Source organism: Somniosus microcephalus, chromosome 1 (assembly GCF_052327205.1).
Source record: "Somniosus microcephalus isolate GS21.2 chromosome 1, FLI_Smic_1.0, whole genome shotgun sequence".
Taxonomy (NCBI): domain Eukaryota; kingdom Metazoa; phylum Chordata; class Chondrichthyes; order Squaliformes; family Somniosidae; genus Somniosus; species Somniosus microcephalus.
The window spans coordinates 168,252,081-168,268,962 of NC_140987.1; the positions used below are offsets into that span (position 1 = coordinate 168,252,081).

General features: G+C 45.4%; 1 protein-coding gene across 11 annotated transcripts in view; it reads right to left on the reverse strand.

The window, feature by feature from the left end:
* apc (APC regulator of WNT signaling pathway) overlaps positions 1 to 16,882 on the reverse strand; it is a 395,143-nt gene that overhangs the window by 42,747 nt on the left and 335,514 nt on the right. For 9 of the 11 annotated variants that reach the window (XM_085987193.1, XM_085987163.1, XM_085987171.1 and 6 more), the window contains one exon: positions 3,037 to 3,159. In XM_085987193.1, coding sequence (XP_085843319.1) covers positions 3,037 to 3,159 — 123 coding nt within the window. The remainder of the gene's footprint in view (positions 1 to 3,036; positions 3,160 to 16,882) is intronic. The other 2 variants (XM_085987196.1, XM_085987189.1) reach the window with 1 other exon arrangement.

Genomic DNA, 16,882 nt, shown 5'->3' on the forward strand with positions numbered 1-16,882 from the left:
CCATTATGTCCTGTTTTAATTTAGTTCTTAACTTTTGATATTCTGTTAGAAGTACCTCCACCCTTTTCTTCCTTATGTCATTGGTCCCAACATGGACTATGACAACTGGATCTTCCCCCTCCCTTTCCAAGTTCCTCTCTAGTTGCTCAGAGATATTCTTTACCCTTGCAACAGGTAGGCAACACACCCTCCTGGACTTTCGGTTGCAACTGTACAGGACTCTATACTCTCCAAATTATCGAATCCCCTATGACTACAACCTTTCTATCTGTTCCTTTCCCCCTTGGACTGCCTCCTGCTTCACAGTGCCATGGTTAACATTCTGGCCAACCTACCTGCAGCAACCTTATCCTCACAGGTAGCAAGTATATTGTACCTGTTGGATAGGACCAGTGTCTGCAGCACCTCCTTCTCTATCTCCACTTGGTTCCCCGTACCCTGCTGATTGAGTCACATTCTCCCCTTCTTGCACGTGCGCTTTACTCTGAGATGTGACTGCACTCTGGAGAAAACTCTCACTGATGTGTCGGAGTGTCTCTAACTCGCATTTCAGTTCAACAACTCTGAGCTCGAGGCAGAGCCATTTCCTGCAGATGTGGAAATCCGGGACAGTCTCGCTGTCCACAAGCTCCCACATATCGCAAGTCCCAACACATTGCATTGCCTGTGCTGTCATCTCTAATCTTTATTTATTTATCAATTAGCAGTAATTTATACCTAGAACTAGTAAAATCACTTGAGGTCTAGTATTAATTAGCTGACGGATTAGTTTGATTTGAAATTCATTAGTAATTATTTACTCTGATTATTTATTATTTATGTAGAGCAGATACTTATTTAATGCAAATTGGATTTCAGTTAAGATTAGAACCAACAGCTTAAGGTGAGCTGGAATCTTTCTTATTTTGCACAGCATTTTGATTCCAGAATAGTTCCACATATGGATAATGTTCAGAATTTCTATTTCTAATTCAGTATGACTGGGTATACTTGTGAAAACATTTTCAAAGTACCATCTGCACTCAAATTTTATTTAATTATCAAAGCTGATGAGAGTTCTTTTCAAAAGTCCAGTAAATGGTTTATATAAACTTTAATGATAGTGCATTGGACTTTAAAATGAAATATACTGCTGATATGTGCCCGCCACCACTAACCCTACTAAGGTTTACATGGTCAAGGGGCGAGGCCACAAAAAGTAGGTTTTTGCCGCACATCTGGGGTTTCCCCCACTAGTAAAAGCCACATAGTGCAGAGTAAGTGGCTGGGCGGTGGATGGTGGAAAAATTCACCCCCACCAATGAAACAGAATTTTTGAGGCAGGAGACTAGAAGAACCCCCCAAGGAATCTCAGCCTCATTGTTTGCTAATTCCATTTCACTTCTCACAGCCAGTAAGTCTCCCTTTTAGCCAGCATTGAGAATTTGAGCCACAAATCTCAAACTGTGCCATTTACAATAGGCAGCAGGTTCAACAGGATAGGGTCCACCAGTCCTACTTCTACTTGGAGGGGTATTACCACAAAATATCTCGTCTATGCTCTTGCTAACTGAGAGATATTGGGCCGTATTTTCCGATTGGAGGCTTCTTGTGTGCAGAAGCCTCCAATCTGGAAAAAATCTATGCACTTACCTGAGGGCTCCCGAGGTGTGTATAGTTCCGATGCTGGGCCTCTCCAACTCCAAGTGCGCAGGGCCTATGTATCCCAGGGGCGCATGCGTTTCGAAAAGTGTCCCTGGGATCATGTGGGCCATGGGGAGCCAATCAAAGAAGGGAATCTCCCTACATACATTTGACAGATAGACCTGTCAAATATATGAATGGAGATCAATGAAAAAAATAGTAAAACTTTAAATACATTTTTTTTAAATGACCTTTTAAAATTAGTTGAAATTACAATAAATTAAATATTTTAAACAAAAACTAAATTTTTTGAAAAAAATAATTAAAGTTTTTTACAGGGCTAAAAATAAACTTACCTTTTCAACTCTTATCCTGGTAAAAGCAGGCCTTACGCCTGCTTTTACCAGGCATAAGAATTCTAAGGGTTTTCTGCGGGCGGAGGGTCTCCAGAAAGCGGAACTATCCGCCCGCAGAAGCCCTTCTCCAGGGCAGGCATCCGATCTGTCTTGCGCTGTGCATGCCTGAAACCAGCATTTCCGATGTCCCTACGGGTGGGTACACAGCGCGTACCTACCCGTAGGGATCGGAATATCTGGGCCATTGAGTTTCAACAGCAATCGTGATTTTCAACATCCCTAATTGGGAAGCCAACATGCTACTGGGTCCCTTTAGTTTACTCACTTTTGTAGTAATGCACGTTCCAATAATTTGAGAAGCATACATAACAGGTAAGCATTATCTGCACAATATCATTACAGTTCAGTTGTTTAATCCTGTTTACTGGTACTATGCTGACTTCTTGACCAAAGGTGTCACTGAATACAGTAGTATACAACTGTTTTTAAAAAGACCCGTAGAAATTTAAATCTTTAAGGAAACAACTTCAAGTAATAACAGCCAGCAAATAGTTATAGCAAAGCAAGCAATATTACTTCTGCAGGTGGAATTAGAAGCAACATGACAAAATATTGCTGGAATTAATAACATTCAGATTAATGCCAGAATTCCAGTTGTTAGAAATCAGGTCATTTCTTCCCTTTTTGTGTAAAATATTGTTCTGTAATTTTGCTGTTTACAATATAAAAGTTATTTGAATACCAATATATATTGAACTAATGATTCTATTGCTAGATGAGTTAATTTGGGTTCTGTTCATTTCTGCTAGAATTCTTTTTGACACTAAGCTTGATTCAAATATAATCCTTACTATGATCTTTTACGCCTTCCCTCCATATGTAGAGTACAGCTGCAATGCATGCCAATTATTACATAAAGCACCATTTTGTAAATATTTTCAAAAGGACACAGTAAGGAGTACAACATGCATTTGTTAATGAAAATAGCAAAACATACTGGTAAAGCAGCCAAAGCATTGTTAAAATTGACGTATTAGAAAAAATGCAGTGTAGCGACCTGTAGTCTGGAATCTTCGGTTACCTTGGTACCCAGGTGACTTGTCAGTCTTCGAGGAACTGAGTAGGAACTACTGCAGCTCATCACACTAGCAGCATTTTGTTCAACCCGTGATCCTGAACCCTAAAAGACATCAGATAGGATTTGAAGTATTAAGCTTCTTAAATAAAAAGTAATGTTTCTGAAATGCTATGAAATTTTCCAGTGTTATATCATTCCTTGCTTTTCAGGAACATGATCAGCATTTTTCTAAAAATTACGAGTTGGGAGTAATTTTCTAACTGAGCCTCCAATGAGACAGTGGATTATTGCCACCCATATCGCATGGGTGAGCTCAGAAAAGCACACGAGTGCGCAGATGACCATTACCACCACTGGCAATGCCAGCCTCAAGAGTATATTATCCATAGGTGTCCTTGCAGCAAAAGGCATTTGGTTCTCTGCTGACCTGGAGTCTCTGTAAGCAGTTCTGGAAGATCATTACCAATAGGTGCCTCTCTGCCTGTGATTATGGGTGGAAGGGTTTTGGCAGCTGGGTGCAGTCTGCCCTGCCTGGCATCCCTCCATTGCTCCTCTTAATCTTCCAAAACCAGATGTAAAGGGGGGATCCCCATTAGAAGACCCACTATACCAATATCTTGGGATATACCCAAAAAATGTAGTGCCCGAACATTCTAGCACATAGCTTCCTGATTAACTAAGTGGAAACAGAAAAAAAAGTTCAGAAAAAGCCTCAAAAATGTACTTCTGTAGATAATATACCATAGCAACCCTGGAATGCCATTTTCTATGGGTGGGTGCTATACTGGTGAAAATGTCAGAAAGTTGCAAGGACATGGAAATTACGTCAGTGGGTTGATTTTACTATAATTAATTACAAACTGGAAAGTGCTTCGCTGCCAGTACAAAACTAGACTGTAAAACTGGATGAGATGGCAAATGAGTTGAAATCTGTGGAAGTCCTCCACCATTTTTCTTTCTGATCAGTTACGCTTATTAATTGGGTGTAGCTGACTGTAAAATCTACTCCACTAGTGTTTGTATTCCAACTTTTTAGCTTTCTTCCCATAATGCCTTCAACCAAGAGGCTGGGAATGCTTTATACTTTAAACTTCTTCATAGTTTTCATCAATACTACTTCATAATTGGCTAACATGAGGTCCACCTGCTCAGTCTAAGACCTCTGTGATGTAGTCTGTCCATTGAGATTAAATCAATATTATAAATATTCCATCTTCTGATCTAGTCCAGTACTGACAAAGCTGATTCAATAAAAGCAGAGCATTGAAACAGCCAGTACAGCAATGAATTCTAATTTGAGCCCTTTGATCATTATCTTGAATTTTAATATAATTAACTACAAGCTGGCAGGTGCTCCAGGCTTTGATGTACAATTAGTGAGCTTTTAAAAATGTATAGGCTAAACAAGTATAGTCAGCACAGATTTATTAAGGGGAAGTCATTTTTGACATTTCTTTTTGAAGCGAACAATTGGATAAAAAAAGGCAGACTAGTAGCAGATGAAATTTAATGTGGATAAGTGTGAAGAAGTCATTCATTTTGGGAGGAAAAATAAAAAATGGCAATAGACATTCAGTGGAAAGATACTGAAGGGTATTGATGGATAAATAGACCTAAGGGACCAAATACATAATTCCCTGAAACTGCAAGTGCAGGTAGATAAAGCCATAAAAAGGCCAATAGAAACTTAGGCTTTCGAAATAGAGCAATGAAGTGACGATAAATAGGAACACAGGAGTAGGCCATTTAGCCCCTCGAGTCTGCTCCACCATTCAATGAGATCATGGCTGATCTGCGACCTAACTCCATATAATAGAATGGTTATAGCACAGAAGGAGGCCATTCGGCCTGTCGAGCTCATGCTGGCTCTCTGCAAGAACAATTCAGCTAGTACCACTCCTCTGCCCTTTCCCCATAGCCCTGCAAATTTTTTTCCTTCAGGTACTTATCCAATTCCTTTTTGAAAGCCACAATTGAATCTGCCTCCATCACCCTCTCAGGCAATGCATTCCAGATCCTAGCCACTCGTTCCATAAAAAAGTTTTTCCTCATGCCGCCTTTGGTTCTTCTGCCAATCACCTTAAATCTGTGCCCTCTGGTTCTCGACCCTTCCGTCAATGGGAACAGTTTTTTTAAATTTGTTTATGGGATGTGGGCATTGCTGGCAAGGCCAGCATTTATTGCCCATCCCTAATTGCCCTCGAGAAGGTGATGGTGAGCCGCCTTCTTGAACCGCTGCAGTCCGTGTGGCGAAGGTACTCCCACAGTGCTGTTAGGGAGGGGGTTCCAGGATTTTGACCCAGCGACGATGAAAGATTGGCGATATACTTCCAAGTCAGGATGGTGTATGACTTGGAGGGGAACTTGGAGGTGGTGGCGTTACCATGCGCCTGCTGCCCTTGTTCTTCTAGGTGGAAGAGGCCGCGGGTTTGGGAGGTACTGCCGAAGAAGCCTTGGCGAGTTGCTGCAGTGCATCTTGTAGATGGTACACATTGCAGCCATGGTTCGCTGGCGGTGGAGGGAGTGAATGTTTAAGGTGGTGGATGGGGTGCCAATCAAACGGGCTGCTTTGTCCTGGATGGTGTCAAGATTCCTGAGTGTTGTTGGAGCTGCACTCATCCAGGCAAGTGATTCAATCACACTCCTTCCTTGTGCCTTGTAGATGGTGGAAAGGCTTTGTGGAGTCAGGAGGCGAGACACTCGCTGCAGAATACCTAGCCTCTGACCTGCTCTTGTTGCCAGAGTATTTATGTGGCTGATCCAGTTAAGTTTCTGGTCAATGCTGACCCCCAGGATGTTGATGGTGGGGGATTCGGCGATGGTAATGCCGTTGAATGTCAAGGGGCGGTGGTTAGACTCTCGCTTGTTGGAGATAGTCATTGCTTGGCACTTCTGTGGCGCGAATGTTACCTGCCACTTATCAGCCCAAGCCTGAACGTCATCCAGGTCTTGTTGCATGTGGGCATGGACTGCTTCATTATCTGAGTTTATCTCCATCTACTCTGTCTAGACCCCTCATGATTTTGAATACCTCTATCAAATCTCCTCTCACCTTTCTCTGCTCTAAGGAGAACAACCCCAGCTTCTCTAATTGATCCATTTAACTGAAGTCACTCATCCCTGGAATAATTCTTGTAAATCTTTTCTGCACCCTCTCTAAGGCTTTCATATCCTTCCTAAAGTGCAGCACCCAGAATTGAACACAATACTCCAGTTGAGGCCGAACCCATCTTTGCCCCATATCGCTTAATACCTTTGGTTAACAAAAATCTATCAACATCAGTTTTAAAATTAACAATTGACCTAGCATCAACTGCCTTTTGCGGAAGAGAATTCTAAACTTCTACTATCTGTTGCGTGTAGAAGTTCCTAACTTCACTCCTGAAAGATCTGGCTCTAATTTGTAGGCTGTCACCAGTTGAAATAGTTTCTCTCTATCTATATCAGTTCCCCTTAATATCTTGAAAACTTCAATAAAATCACCCCTTAACCTTCTAAATTTCAGAGAATACAACCCTAGTTTGTGTACAAAAGCAAAAAAACTGCAGATGCTGTAAATCTTAAATTAGAACAGAAAATGCTGGAAACACTCAGCAGGTCGGGCAGCATCTATGGACGATTTCTCTCTCCACAGATGCTGCCTTACCTGTTGAGTATTTCCAGCATTTTCTGTTTTTATTCCTAGCTTGTGTAATGTCTCCTTCTAATATAACCCTTGGAATCCAGGTATCGTTCTGGTAAATCTACGCTGCATTCCCTCCAAGGTCAATATATCCTTCCTAAGGTGTGGTGCCCAGAATTGAACTCAGTACCCCAGGTGTGTCTAACTAGAGTTTTCTATAGCTGTACCTTAACTTCTACCCCCTTGTATTCTAGTCCTCTAGATATGAAGTCCAAAATTCCGTTAGCCTTTTCGGTTATTTTCTGAACCTGTCCATGACATTTTAATGATCTATGTACGTGGACCCCAAGGCCTAGAAATTCAGTTGGGCGCGCCAGCCGTTAGCGCCTTAGGAGGAGTAGATCTCGAGCGCTAGGCGCTTAGCGCCCGGGCGCAGCGCGATCTGCGCCTCGCCCCAACTTCAGTACACATTTAGCGCCGGCGCAAAGTCTTAGCGCGCGCCCTGCTGCGCGCGCAGATCATGACGTCATTTACTAGTGCAACGCCCTTTGTGCGCCCCGAACCGGAACTTCACTCGCGCCGGCCCATTGTGCGCCGGGCGGCCCAAGCGACTGTGAAGTGGAACGGTACACAGCCGAGGCGGGCCGCGGGGAGCGCTAATTAAAGGGCACTTACCCTGCACTATAAAGGCCAGCCATTTTGCAGCATTCACTCTTGTGCAACGGTTTTTTTGAGAGAGACCAAGGAGGAGAGCTTACTGGTTTGGACCAACACTAGGACAGGTATTTTTGGCTCAGGCCAGAGCTTAGCAATTATCTTTGCCTTCATTGAGAGCTCATTGTTTGCCAGCATATAATGGGGGCTGCATTGGGTGCCAACGCTGACTTTCAGCCTTATGCCAGAAGGGCTTACAGACGCCGTGAGAGAGTGGCAGCCCTGGCTAGACGCAGAGGGGGCAACAGGCGTCGCCAACTGAGGCCTTACCCACCCAGGGTATACCGCCAGCAGTCCTCCTATCTGACCATGTCTGCCGCGATGTGTGTAAGGAGGCTGCGATTCAGAAGGGAGGTGGTTGCAGACATCTGCCAGCTGCTTCAGAGAGATCTGCAGCCACAGCTGATGCGCAGGACGTCTCTGTCGGTGGCAGTGAAGGTGACGGTGGCTCTCAACTTCTATGCCACCGGCTCCTTCCAATCCGCTGCTGGGGACATCGCTAACATCTCCCAGTTCGCCGTGCATTGCTGCATCCGCCAGGTGACCGAAGCCCTTTTCAGAAGGAGACATCAATTCATCTCCTTCCCCATGACCCTGGACAAGCAGCAGCAGCGTGCAGTGGGATTTGCAAGAATAGTGGGCTTCCCCATGGTGCAGGGCGCCATTGACTGCACGCATGTGGCTTTGCGGGCACCTCTGGAGCATGCCGAGGATTACCGCAACCGGAAGGGCTACCATTCCCTCAAGGTACAGCTGGTGCCCGCTTTCCAGGCAGCAGCCACGATGCCTTTATCCTGCGACAGACAACTGTGGCTGACATGTTCCAGGCACAGCCTCCCCCAAGAGGATGGCTTATCGGGGACAAAGGCTATCCTTTGTGTACCTGGCTCATGACCCCGCTCCGCGCGCCCACGACCCCTGCTGAAGAGGCATACAACGAGAGCCATCAAGCGACTAGGAACATCATAGAACAAACAATCGGCGTCCTCAAGCAACGGTTACGCTGTCTCGATCGCTCCGGGTGAGCCCTCCAGTATTCGCAGGACCGAGTCTCCCAATTCGTCGTCGTTTGCTGCATGCTGCACAACCTGGCTATCCGCAGGACTCAGGCACTGCCACCTCACGTTGGACCCCCACCTCAGGAGGAGGAGCAGGAGGAGCATGAGGAGGAGGAGGACGAGGAGTACCAGCCCAGGAGGGAGGCACAAGGTCCAAGGGCCGCCCGTCGGCGGCTTATTGAACGTCACTTCTAGGCCCCCTGTCAGGGAATGGCTTGTGCCAATGAAAGAACATGATTGCAGCCGCTCCGCAAGCCCGCAGGCGGTTAAGGCAACAAACACTTCAAAGATCAAACATGGACAATGTTAATAAATAAAATGCTTTATTGTACAAACTCAGGGCCCTTCCCACATGAAAACCAAAAACAGACGAAACCCCCAAAAAACACTCAAACACATTACTCGCTCCCACAACCTGGAGAGGATTAACAAAACAGTGCAACTAAAATGGCCGTCATCCTCGGACTTCGTAAAATACAAACATCACATCCTCGGCCTTCAAAAAACAAACATCCAATTCTCGGCCTCAAAAAATAAACACAACTGGCCACACATTCGACTTTTTGGCCCGCTAGGGCGATGCCTTGGCCATCTTTGTGTGGCCCCTGCCCGCCCTGCTGCTCCTCCTCAAAGTAAGGCCATTGGCTGCTGCAAGGCTGGGGGCAGGCTCCAGAGGGGCACATGTCGTGACGGTAGATGCCCTTGGGGGTCGGCCTAGTCGAGGTCTGGCCGTCGAGCGGGCGGCTGTTGAATGCTGCAGCTGTGGCTGGCCAGCATCAGTCGCTGCAGCAGCTCCTCTGGGGGAGTGGCAGTGGCGGCTGGAGGAATGGGGGCAAGCTGGCGGATGGCAGGCGCTCGCTGGTCGCCTGAGACACTGGCACTCGCCCGGGCCAGCACTGCAGCATGCGCACCAATCTGCCGAGGGACAGACCGCTGTGCTGCTGCAGCGCGCCGGGTGCCCTGGCAATGCCTGGCTGACACAGCGAGTGTGGCAGCAGTGAGTGCCCGTGTTGACCTGTTCAGTGACCTCATCAGAGCACCCAGTGACTGCACGGCACCACTGATCAGCTGCCCACTCGCTGCCTGAGCTGCCCCGAATGCCGCACGACTCGCTGCCTGATCTGCCCCGAATGCCGCCCGACTCGCTGCCTGCTCTTCCCCGCATTCCACCAAACTGATGGCCTGTGAGGCCCCGACGTCGGTGACACTCCGAGAGAGGGACTCGATGGCCTCAGGCAACCGTGCCACTACCCCCATGAGCTCCGTGTGCCGGCGCTCCGAGTCCGCGGACAAGTCCTCGAGGCGTTCCATCTCCTCGGCGAAGACCATCTCCGGACTGGAGGCCGGACTCTCCCTCTGGGGAGAAGGCCGCCGAGCTGGCCGACCCTTCCTGCGTTGCTGGAGGCCGCTGGGCCCAGCAATTGGACTCCCCTCCGACCCTTCCCCCCTCTAGGGAGAAGGCCGCCGAGCTGGCACCCCCCTCCCGCGTTTCTGCAGGCCGCAGGTCCCATGAGCTCCCCTCCCCTGACAATCCGCGTGAGGTCATTAAACTTTTTGCGGCATTGGACACTGGTCCTGGGGACCTCGCTGTTGGCTGACACCTTGCTGGCGACATGCCTCCAGGCTCTCCGGTAGGCGCGGACCGGCGACTTCCTGCCATTGTCCGGGTACAAAATATGGCGCCTCTTCTCCACACCACCAACCAGCACACTCAGATCACGCTCTGAGAAGCGCTGCGCTCGTTCACGGGCCCTCTGCATGGCTTCAGGCGCTATTTGGGTCCAGCAGCAGTGTTCAGGCCTAGTTGGAGGGCTCCACTATCCAGGGCGTGGCAGCAGACAAAGTCGACCCTTCCCCCTTAAGAGCTGGCCGGCGCCAGGGTGTCTGCTGTCAATCACGAGATGGCCGCACCTGCGCTGCGCCCGACCTGGGCGCTCTCGCTCAGCACCTCTGGCTTAGCGCCTAAAGAGAGGCGTCCAGCACCAGTTTTAGCGCTCGAGCAAACTCTTAGGGCAAAGCTAATGAATATCGCAGAAGTGGCCTCGATTTGGCGGCGGGCGCAAACTTTAGCGGCCGCCCGACTTTAACGCCCCAAAAGTGGCTACAATGAATTTCTAGGCCCAAGTCTCTTCGGACCGCCACTGTTTCTGTCCGAAACAAAACATTGAGTCTTCCACAGTCACTGTGTACAGTTTGTGTCTTCCAATATAGAAAGGACATTAAAGTCATAGACAGCATAAATTCACCAGGATGTTGCTGGGGAAGGGAAACGATAGTCATGAGGAGACCAGAGTTTCTGGGACTATTTCCACTGGAGCAGAGAAGGTCAAGAGGAGATTTAATAGAGGTTTTGAAAATTATGAAGGGTTTGGATAGAGTTAATAAGGCAAAGCTATTTCAGAAGTCATTGATGAGGAATCATCAACTTAAAATTGTCACAAAGAGAGTGAGTGGGCAGGTCGGGAGAGATTTTTTTACCTAGAAGGTTGTTGGAGCATGGAATGCTTTCCCACATGCAGTGGTTGAGGCAGTTACCGTTTCAGTTTTTAAGAGAAAACTGAATAAATATTTGAAGCAAGGAAGGCACAGGGCTATGGCAAAAAAAGGAGGGCAGTGGGATTAGTTTTGGATCGCTCTAGTAAAGAGCTGGTATAAGCACAATGGTCTGAATGCCTCCTTCTATGCTGTAAACTTCTATGGTTTCATCAGAGCTACTGGCTATAACATTTATTTGTGTGCTGAGCGACCAATGACGGTACTGGGCAACTAAGTGTTTTTCCTACACTGTGTTCAAAATTAAGCACCATTGTGAGATCTGGAACAGAACTCACCTGAATTTTAAACCTCATCAAGACACCACTGTGCTATTTGTACTTCCCACAATCTATTTTGAGGACTCATTGTGTAAATCTGTTAAATTTGGTATTAGTTGGAAATAATTTAAGAATAGTTTGGTGTTGTGGATGCATGCACAAGTGTGAGCTAGTTTAAAAGGGCCACAACTCTTTTCACTCAAGTATTTGTTAAACTATAATAATTGAATTCACCCTGTTAGGTGCAAAGAATTGAACAATGGTGTTTAAACCCAGGTTCAAGATGAAGCTATTTAAAAAGCAAAGTCTGGTTCTCCACCCTTCCACCAATGGGAACAGTTTATCTCTATCTACTCTGTCGAGACCCCTCATGATTTTGAACACCTCTATCAAATCTCCTCTCAGTTTAATCGTATATTAACAGTTATTTCTTTTAAATCCACACCAACAGGTACGTACATCTTACTTTAAAGACTGATCTGTACCTCAACTCCATTTACCTGCCTTTGCTCCATATGCTCAGATAGCCTACCTAAAAAAAATCGATCCGATTTCAGTCTTGAAAGCTCCAACTGCCTTAACAGCCACAGCCTTTTGAGAGGGCTAACTCCAAATTCCAACTACTCTTTGTGTGAAAAAGTGCCTCTTAATTTTGATCCTGAATAGCCAAGTTCTAATTTTAAATTGATGTTTCTTTGTTCTTGCTTGCCCCACTTGAGGAAATAGCTTCTCTGTATCTTACAGCTGTAATTTGTTAATGTCATCCATGCATTTGTTAGTTCTGGACTTGACTATTTCAATGCTCTCCTGGCCGGCCTCTCACCTTGCACCCTCCGTAAACTTGAGCTCATTCAAAACTCTGCTGCCAGTATCCTAGCTCACACCAAGAATCGTTCAATCATCACCCCTGTGCTTGCTGACCTACATTAAGCTCCCAGTCCCACAATGCCTTGATTTTAAAATTCTCATCCTCCTCCAGCCATACAGTGCTCTCCCAATTCTGGCCTCTTACGCATCCCTGATTTTAATAATTTCACCATTGACAGCCGTGCCTTCAGCTACCTAGGCCCTAAGCTCTGGAATTCCCTCCCTAAACTTCTTTGCCTCTTTACCTCTATCTCCTCCTTTAAGATGCTCCTTAAAACCTACCTCTTTGACCAAGCTTTTGGTCAGCTTTCCAAATATCTCAAGTGGCTCGGTGTCAAATTTTGTTTGATAATGCTCCTGTGAAACGCCACGGGATGTTTTACTATGTTAAATGCATTATATAAATGCAAATTATTATAATTATTCAGGTGCAATTCTTTTGACTGCAAGCTAACAGCCGAAAGTTAGGTGTAATACCAGCTTTATCCCTTACAATACAGTAATCTTTAGGTCTTTCTATTGAACTACTAAAAATCTTGATTTGAAATTAGCTTTGTGTAAATTCAAACCAATGAATTAAACCTCAACAAAAATATCCCATTTCAAAAGATGTGCATTATCTCAAACACTTTCAAAATATGATCAAAAACTTCACATAAAAGTTTCTTCTCTTATTTTGAAAAACAATATTCATGCACAAATATTAAACATTTTCTCCTTTGGGATAGTCCAATAGATGCAATGCCAACATTTTAACCTCAGCTACTGCAGGAGACCTGATTTTGAATCACAGTTTGGGATTCATCATTGGGCTTTCCCAGAAAGTCCGGCTGCTAGTCTTGGTCGGATAATTTGGGGGTCAAAGGAGGAAAATCTTGTTCCACCACTCAAGGAAGCATATTTTGTGGTTAAAGAAGTGGCGGCACTGAGTTGTGTCAAACACAAATATTCATGTGCTGAATAGTCTTGTTCTCCCCATGGTATGAATGTGGACTTGGTCTGGAGGGATGGCAAGAGATGGAGGATCTTATTGTGTGATCTTATTGACATCCTGACTTTGACTGAAAAGTGGCTCAAGGTGGATGATACACAGCCCCTTACCAAAGCGATACATGCTACCACTTACCTTGCCAAACTGCTGTGGTGGCAATGTGGCTCTTATCATCAAGTCACACATTGGCTTCCCCCCACCCCATCTCTTCTGGCACCTTCTCCTCATTTCAGCACTTCACTCTTTTCCTTTTATCGTGTCAGCCATGGCTCAGTTGGTAGCACTCTCGACTCTGAGTCAGAAGGTTGTGGGTTCAAGTCCCACTCAAGAGACGAGAACACAAAAATCTAGGCTGACATTCCAGTGCAGTACCAAGGGACTGCTCCACTATCAAAGGTGCCGTCTTTTGGATGCGACGTTAAACCGAGGCCCCGTTTTCCCTTTCAGGTGGACGTAAAAGATCGAATAGCACTATTTCGAAGAAGAGCAGGGGAGTTATCCCTGGTAACCTGGCCAATATTTATTCTTCAATCAGCATCACAAAAACAGATTATCTGGTCATTATCACACTGCTGTTTGTGGGAGCTTGCTGTGCACAAATTGGCTGCCACTACAAAAGTACTTCATTGGCTGTAAAGCACTTTGGGGTGCCTGAGGTCAAGAAAGGCACTATATAAATGTAAGTCTTTATGCCTCTCCTTTAAAATTATTTTCTACTGCCAGCTAAGCCCCACCCAAAATTTCTCTCTTCAGTCTTTGCATTGAGTGACTCCTCGACCTGGGTGATTTCAATCTTCTCTTGCCCTCTCATCTCTGAATTCACTGACCTCTTGGCCACGCTAAACCTCTCTCTCCATGTAAACTCTGCTCTCTATTTTCACAGCCATCCCCTTGACCTCATCAACTCCTGTGGTCTCTCCAGTTCCATGTCTCAATCGCTGATAAGGCTATCTCTGATCTCTTCCTTCACCTCCCATGTCCACTTACCTTCCCTCAATTCCACTTCCTTCTGCATTCATCCCTGAAAAAAGCTCTATCTGAAGTCACTTACAACTGCACTGGCTTGTTTTTGTGTGTACACTCGATGTAACTCGATGATGATGATGCATCATGGGAATATGATGTTGTGGCAGTAACTGAGACCTGGCTCAAAAAAGGGCAGAATTGGGTATTAAATATTCCTGGTTATAAGGTGTTCAGGAAAGATATGGAAGGAAAGATAGGAGGTGGTGTGGCAGTATTGGTTAAGGAGAATGTTACAGTGCTGGAGAGGGAGGATGTTCTGGAGGGGTCAAGGACAGAATCTATATGGCTAGAGTTAAGAAATAATAGCGGTGCCATTACACTACTAGGTGTATTCTATAGACCACCAAATAGTGGTAAAGATATGGAGGAGCAAATTTGCAGATAAATTACAGAGAGGTGCAAGAACTATAGAGTAGTAATAACGGGGGGAATTCAATTATCTTAATATAGACTGGGATCGTAATAGTGTTAAGGGCAGAGAAGGGGAAGAATTTCTGAAGAATGTTCAGGAGAGCTTTCTTGATCAGTATGTTTCTGGCCAAATGAGGGAGGAGGCATTGCTGGATCTGGTTCTGGGGAATGAGGTAGATCAAGTGGAGCAAGTGTCAGTTGGTGAACATTTAGGGAACAGTGACCATAATATCATAAGGTTTAGATTAGCTATGGAAAAGGGCAGGAAGCAATCTAGAGTAAAAATGTTTAACGGGGGAAGGCCAATTTCAGTGGGATGAGAATGGATCTGGCCCAGGTAAATTGGAATCAAAGATTGGCAGGCAAAACTGTAGTGGAACAATGGGCTGCCTTTAAAGAGGAAATAGTTCAGGTACAGTCAAGGTAAATTCCCATGAGGGAGAAAGGTAGGGCAACTAAAATCAGAGCTCCCTGGATGACGAAACAGATAGAGAATATGATGAAGCAGAAAAAGAGGTCAGGTTGTAAATACATCTGAGAAGCAGGCTATATATAGAAAGGTCAGAGGAGAAGTGAAAAAGAAAATAAAAGAGGGACAAAGAGAGGATATGAGAATAGAATGGCAGCCAACATAAAAAAGTAATCCAAAAGTCTTCTATCGGCATATAAACAGCAAAAAGGTAGTAAGAGGAGGGGCGGGGCCAATTAGGGACCAAAAGGAGACCTATGCATGGAGGCAGAGGGTATAGCTGAGGTACTAAATTAGTACTTTGCATCCGTCTTCACAAAGGAAGAGGATGCTGCCACAGACATAGTGAAGGAGGAGGTAGTAGAGACACCTGATAGGATAAAAATTGATAGAGGTATTAGAAAGGCTGGCTGTACTTAAAAGTAGATAAATCACCAGGAGCAGATGGGATGCATCCTCGGATGCTGAGGGAATTGAGGGCGAAAATCGCGGAGGTACTGGCCATAATATTCCAATTCTCCATAGATACGGGGGTGGTGTCAGACTGGAGAATTGCAAATGTTACACCATTGTTCAAAAAAGGGTGTAAAGATAAACTCAGCAACTACAGTTTAACCTTGGTAGTGGAGAAACTTTTAGAAACAGTAATCGGGGACAGAATCAACAGTCACTTGATCGAGTTTTTTGATGAGGTAACAGAGGGTTGATGAGGGTAATGCGGTTAACATAGTGTGCATGGATTTCCAAAAGGCGTTCGACAAAGTGCCACATAATAGGATTGCCAGCAAAAATGAAGCCCATGGAATAAAAGGGACAGTGGCAGCCTGGATAGAAATTGGCTAAGTGACAGGAAACAGAGAGTAGTGGTGAACGGCTGTTTTTGGGACTGGAGGAAGGTATACAGTGGTGTTTCCCCAGGGGTCAGTTCTAGGGCCACTGCTTTTCTTGATATATATTAATGACTTGGACATGAGTGTACAGGGCACAATTTCAAAATTTGCAGATGGCACAAAACTTGGAAGTATAGTGAACAGTGAGGAGGAGAGTGATAGACTTCAAGAGGACATAGACAGGCTAGTGGAAAGGGCAGACACGTGGCAGATGAAATTTAATACAGAAAAGTGTGAAGTGATGCACTTTGGTAGAAAGAATGAGGAGAGGACATATAAACTAAATGGTACAATCCTAAAGTGGGTGCACGAACAGAGAGACCTGTCTGCATAAATCGTTGAAGGTGGCAGGGCAGGCTGAGAAAGCAGTTAAAAAGGCTTATGGGATCTTGGGCTTCATAAATAGAGGTATAGAGTACAAAAGTGTGGAAATTATGATGAACCTGTATGAAACACTGGTTCGGCCCCAACTGGAGTACTGTGTCCAATTCTGGGCACTACACTTTAGGAAGGATGTGAAGGCCTTAGAGAGGGTGCAGAAAAATATCACGAGAATGATTCCAGGAATTATGGACTTCAGTTATGTTGATAGAAGCTGGGGTTGTTCTCCTTGGAGCAGAGAAGATTGAGAGGAGATTTGATAGAGGTGTTCAAAATCATGAGGGGTCTGGACAGGGTAGATAGAGGGAAACTGTTCTCATTGTCAGAAGGGCTGAGAACCAGAGGACACAGATTTAAGATAATTGGCAAAAGAACCAAAGACGACGTAAGAAAAAACTTTTTTACGCAGCGAATGGTCAAGATCTGGAATGCACTGCCTGAAAGGGTGGTGGAGGCAGACTCACTTTTATCTTTCCAAAGGGAGTTGGATATGTAACTGAAGGAAAAAAAATTGCAGGGCTACGGGGAAAGGGCAGGGGAATGGGGCTAACTGAGAGTTGGCATGGTCTCAATGGCCTTTTTC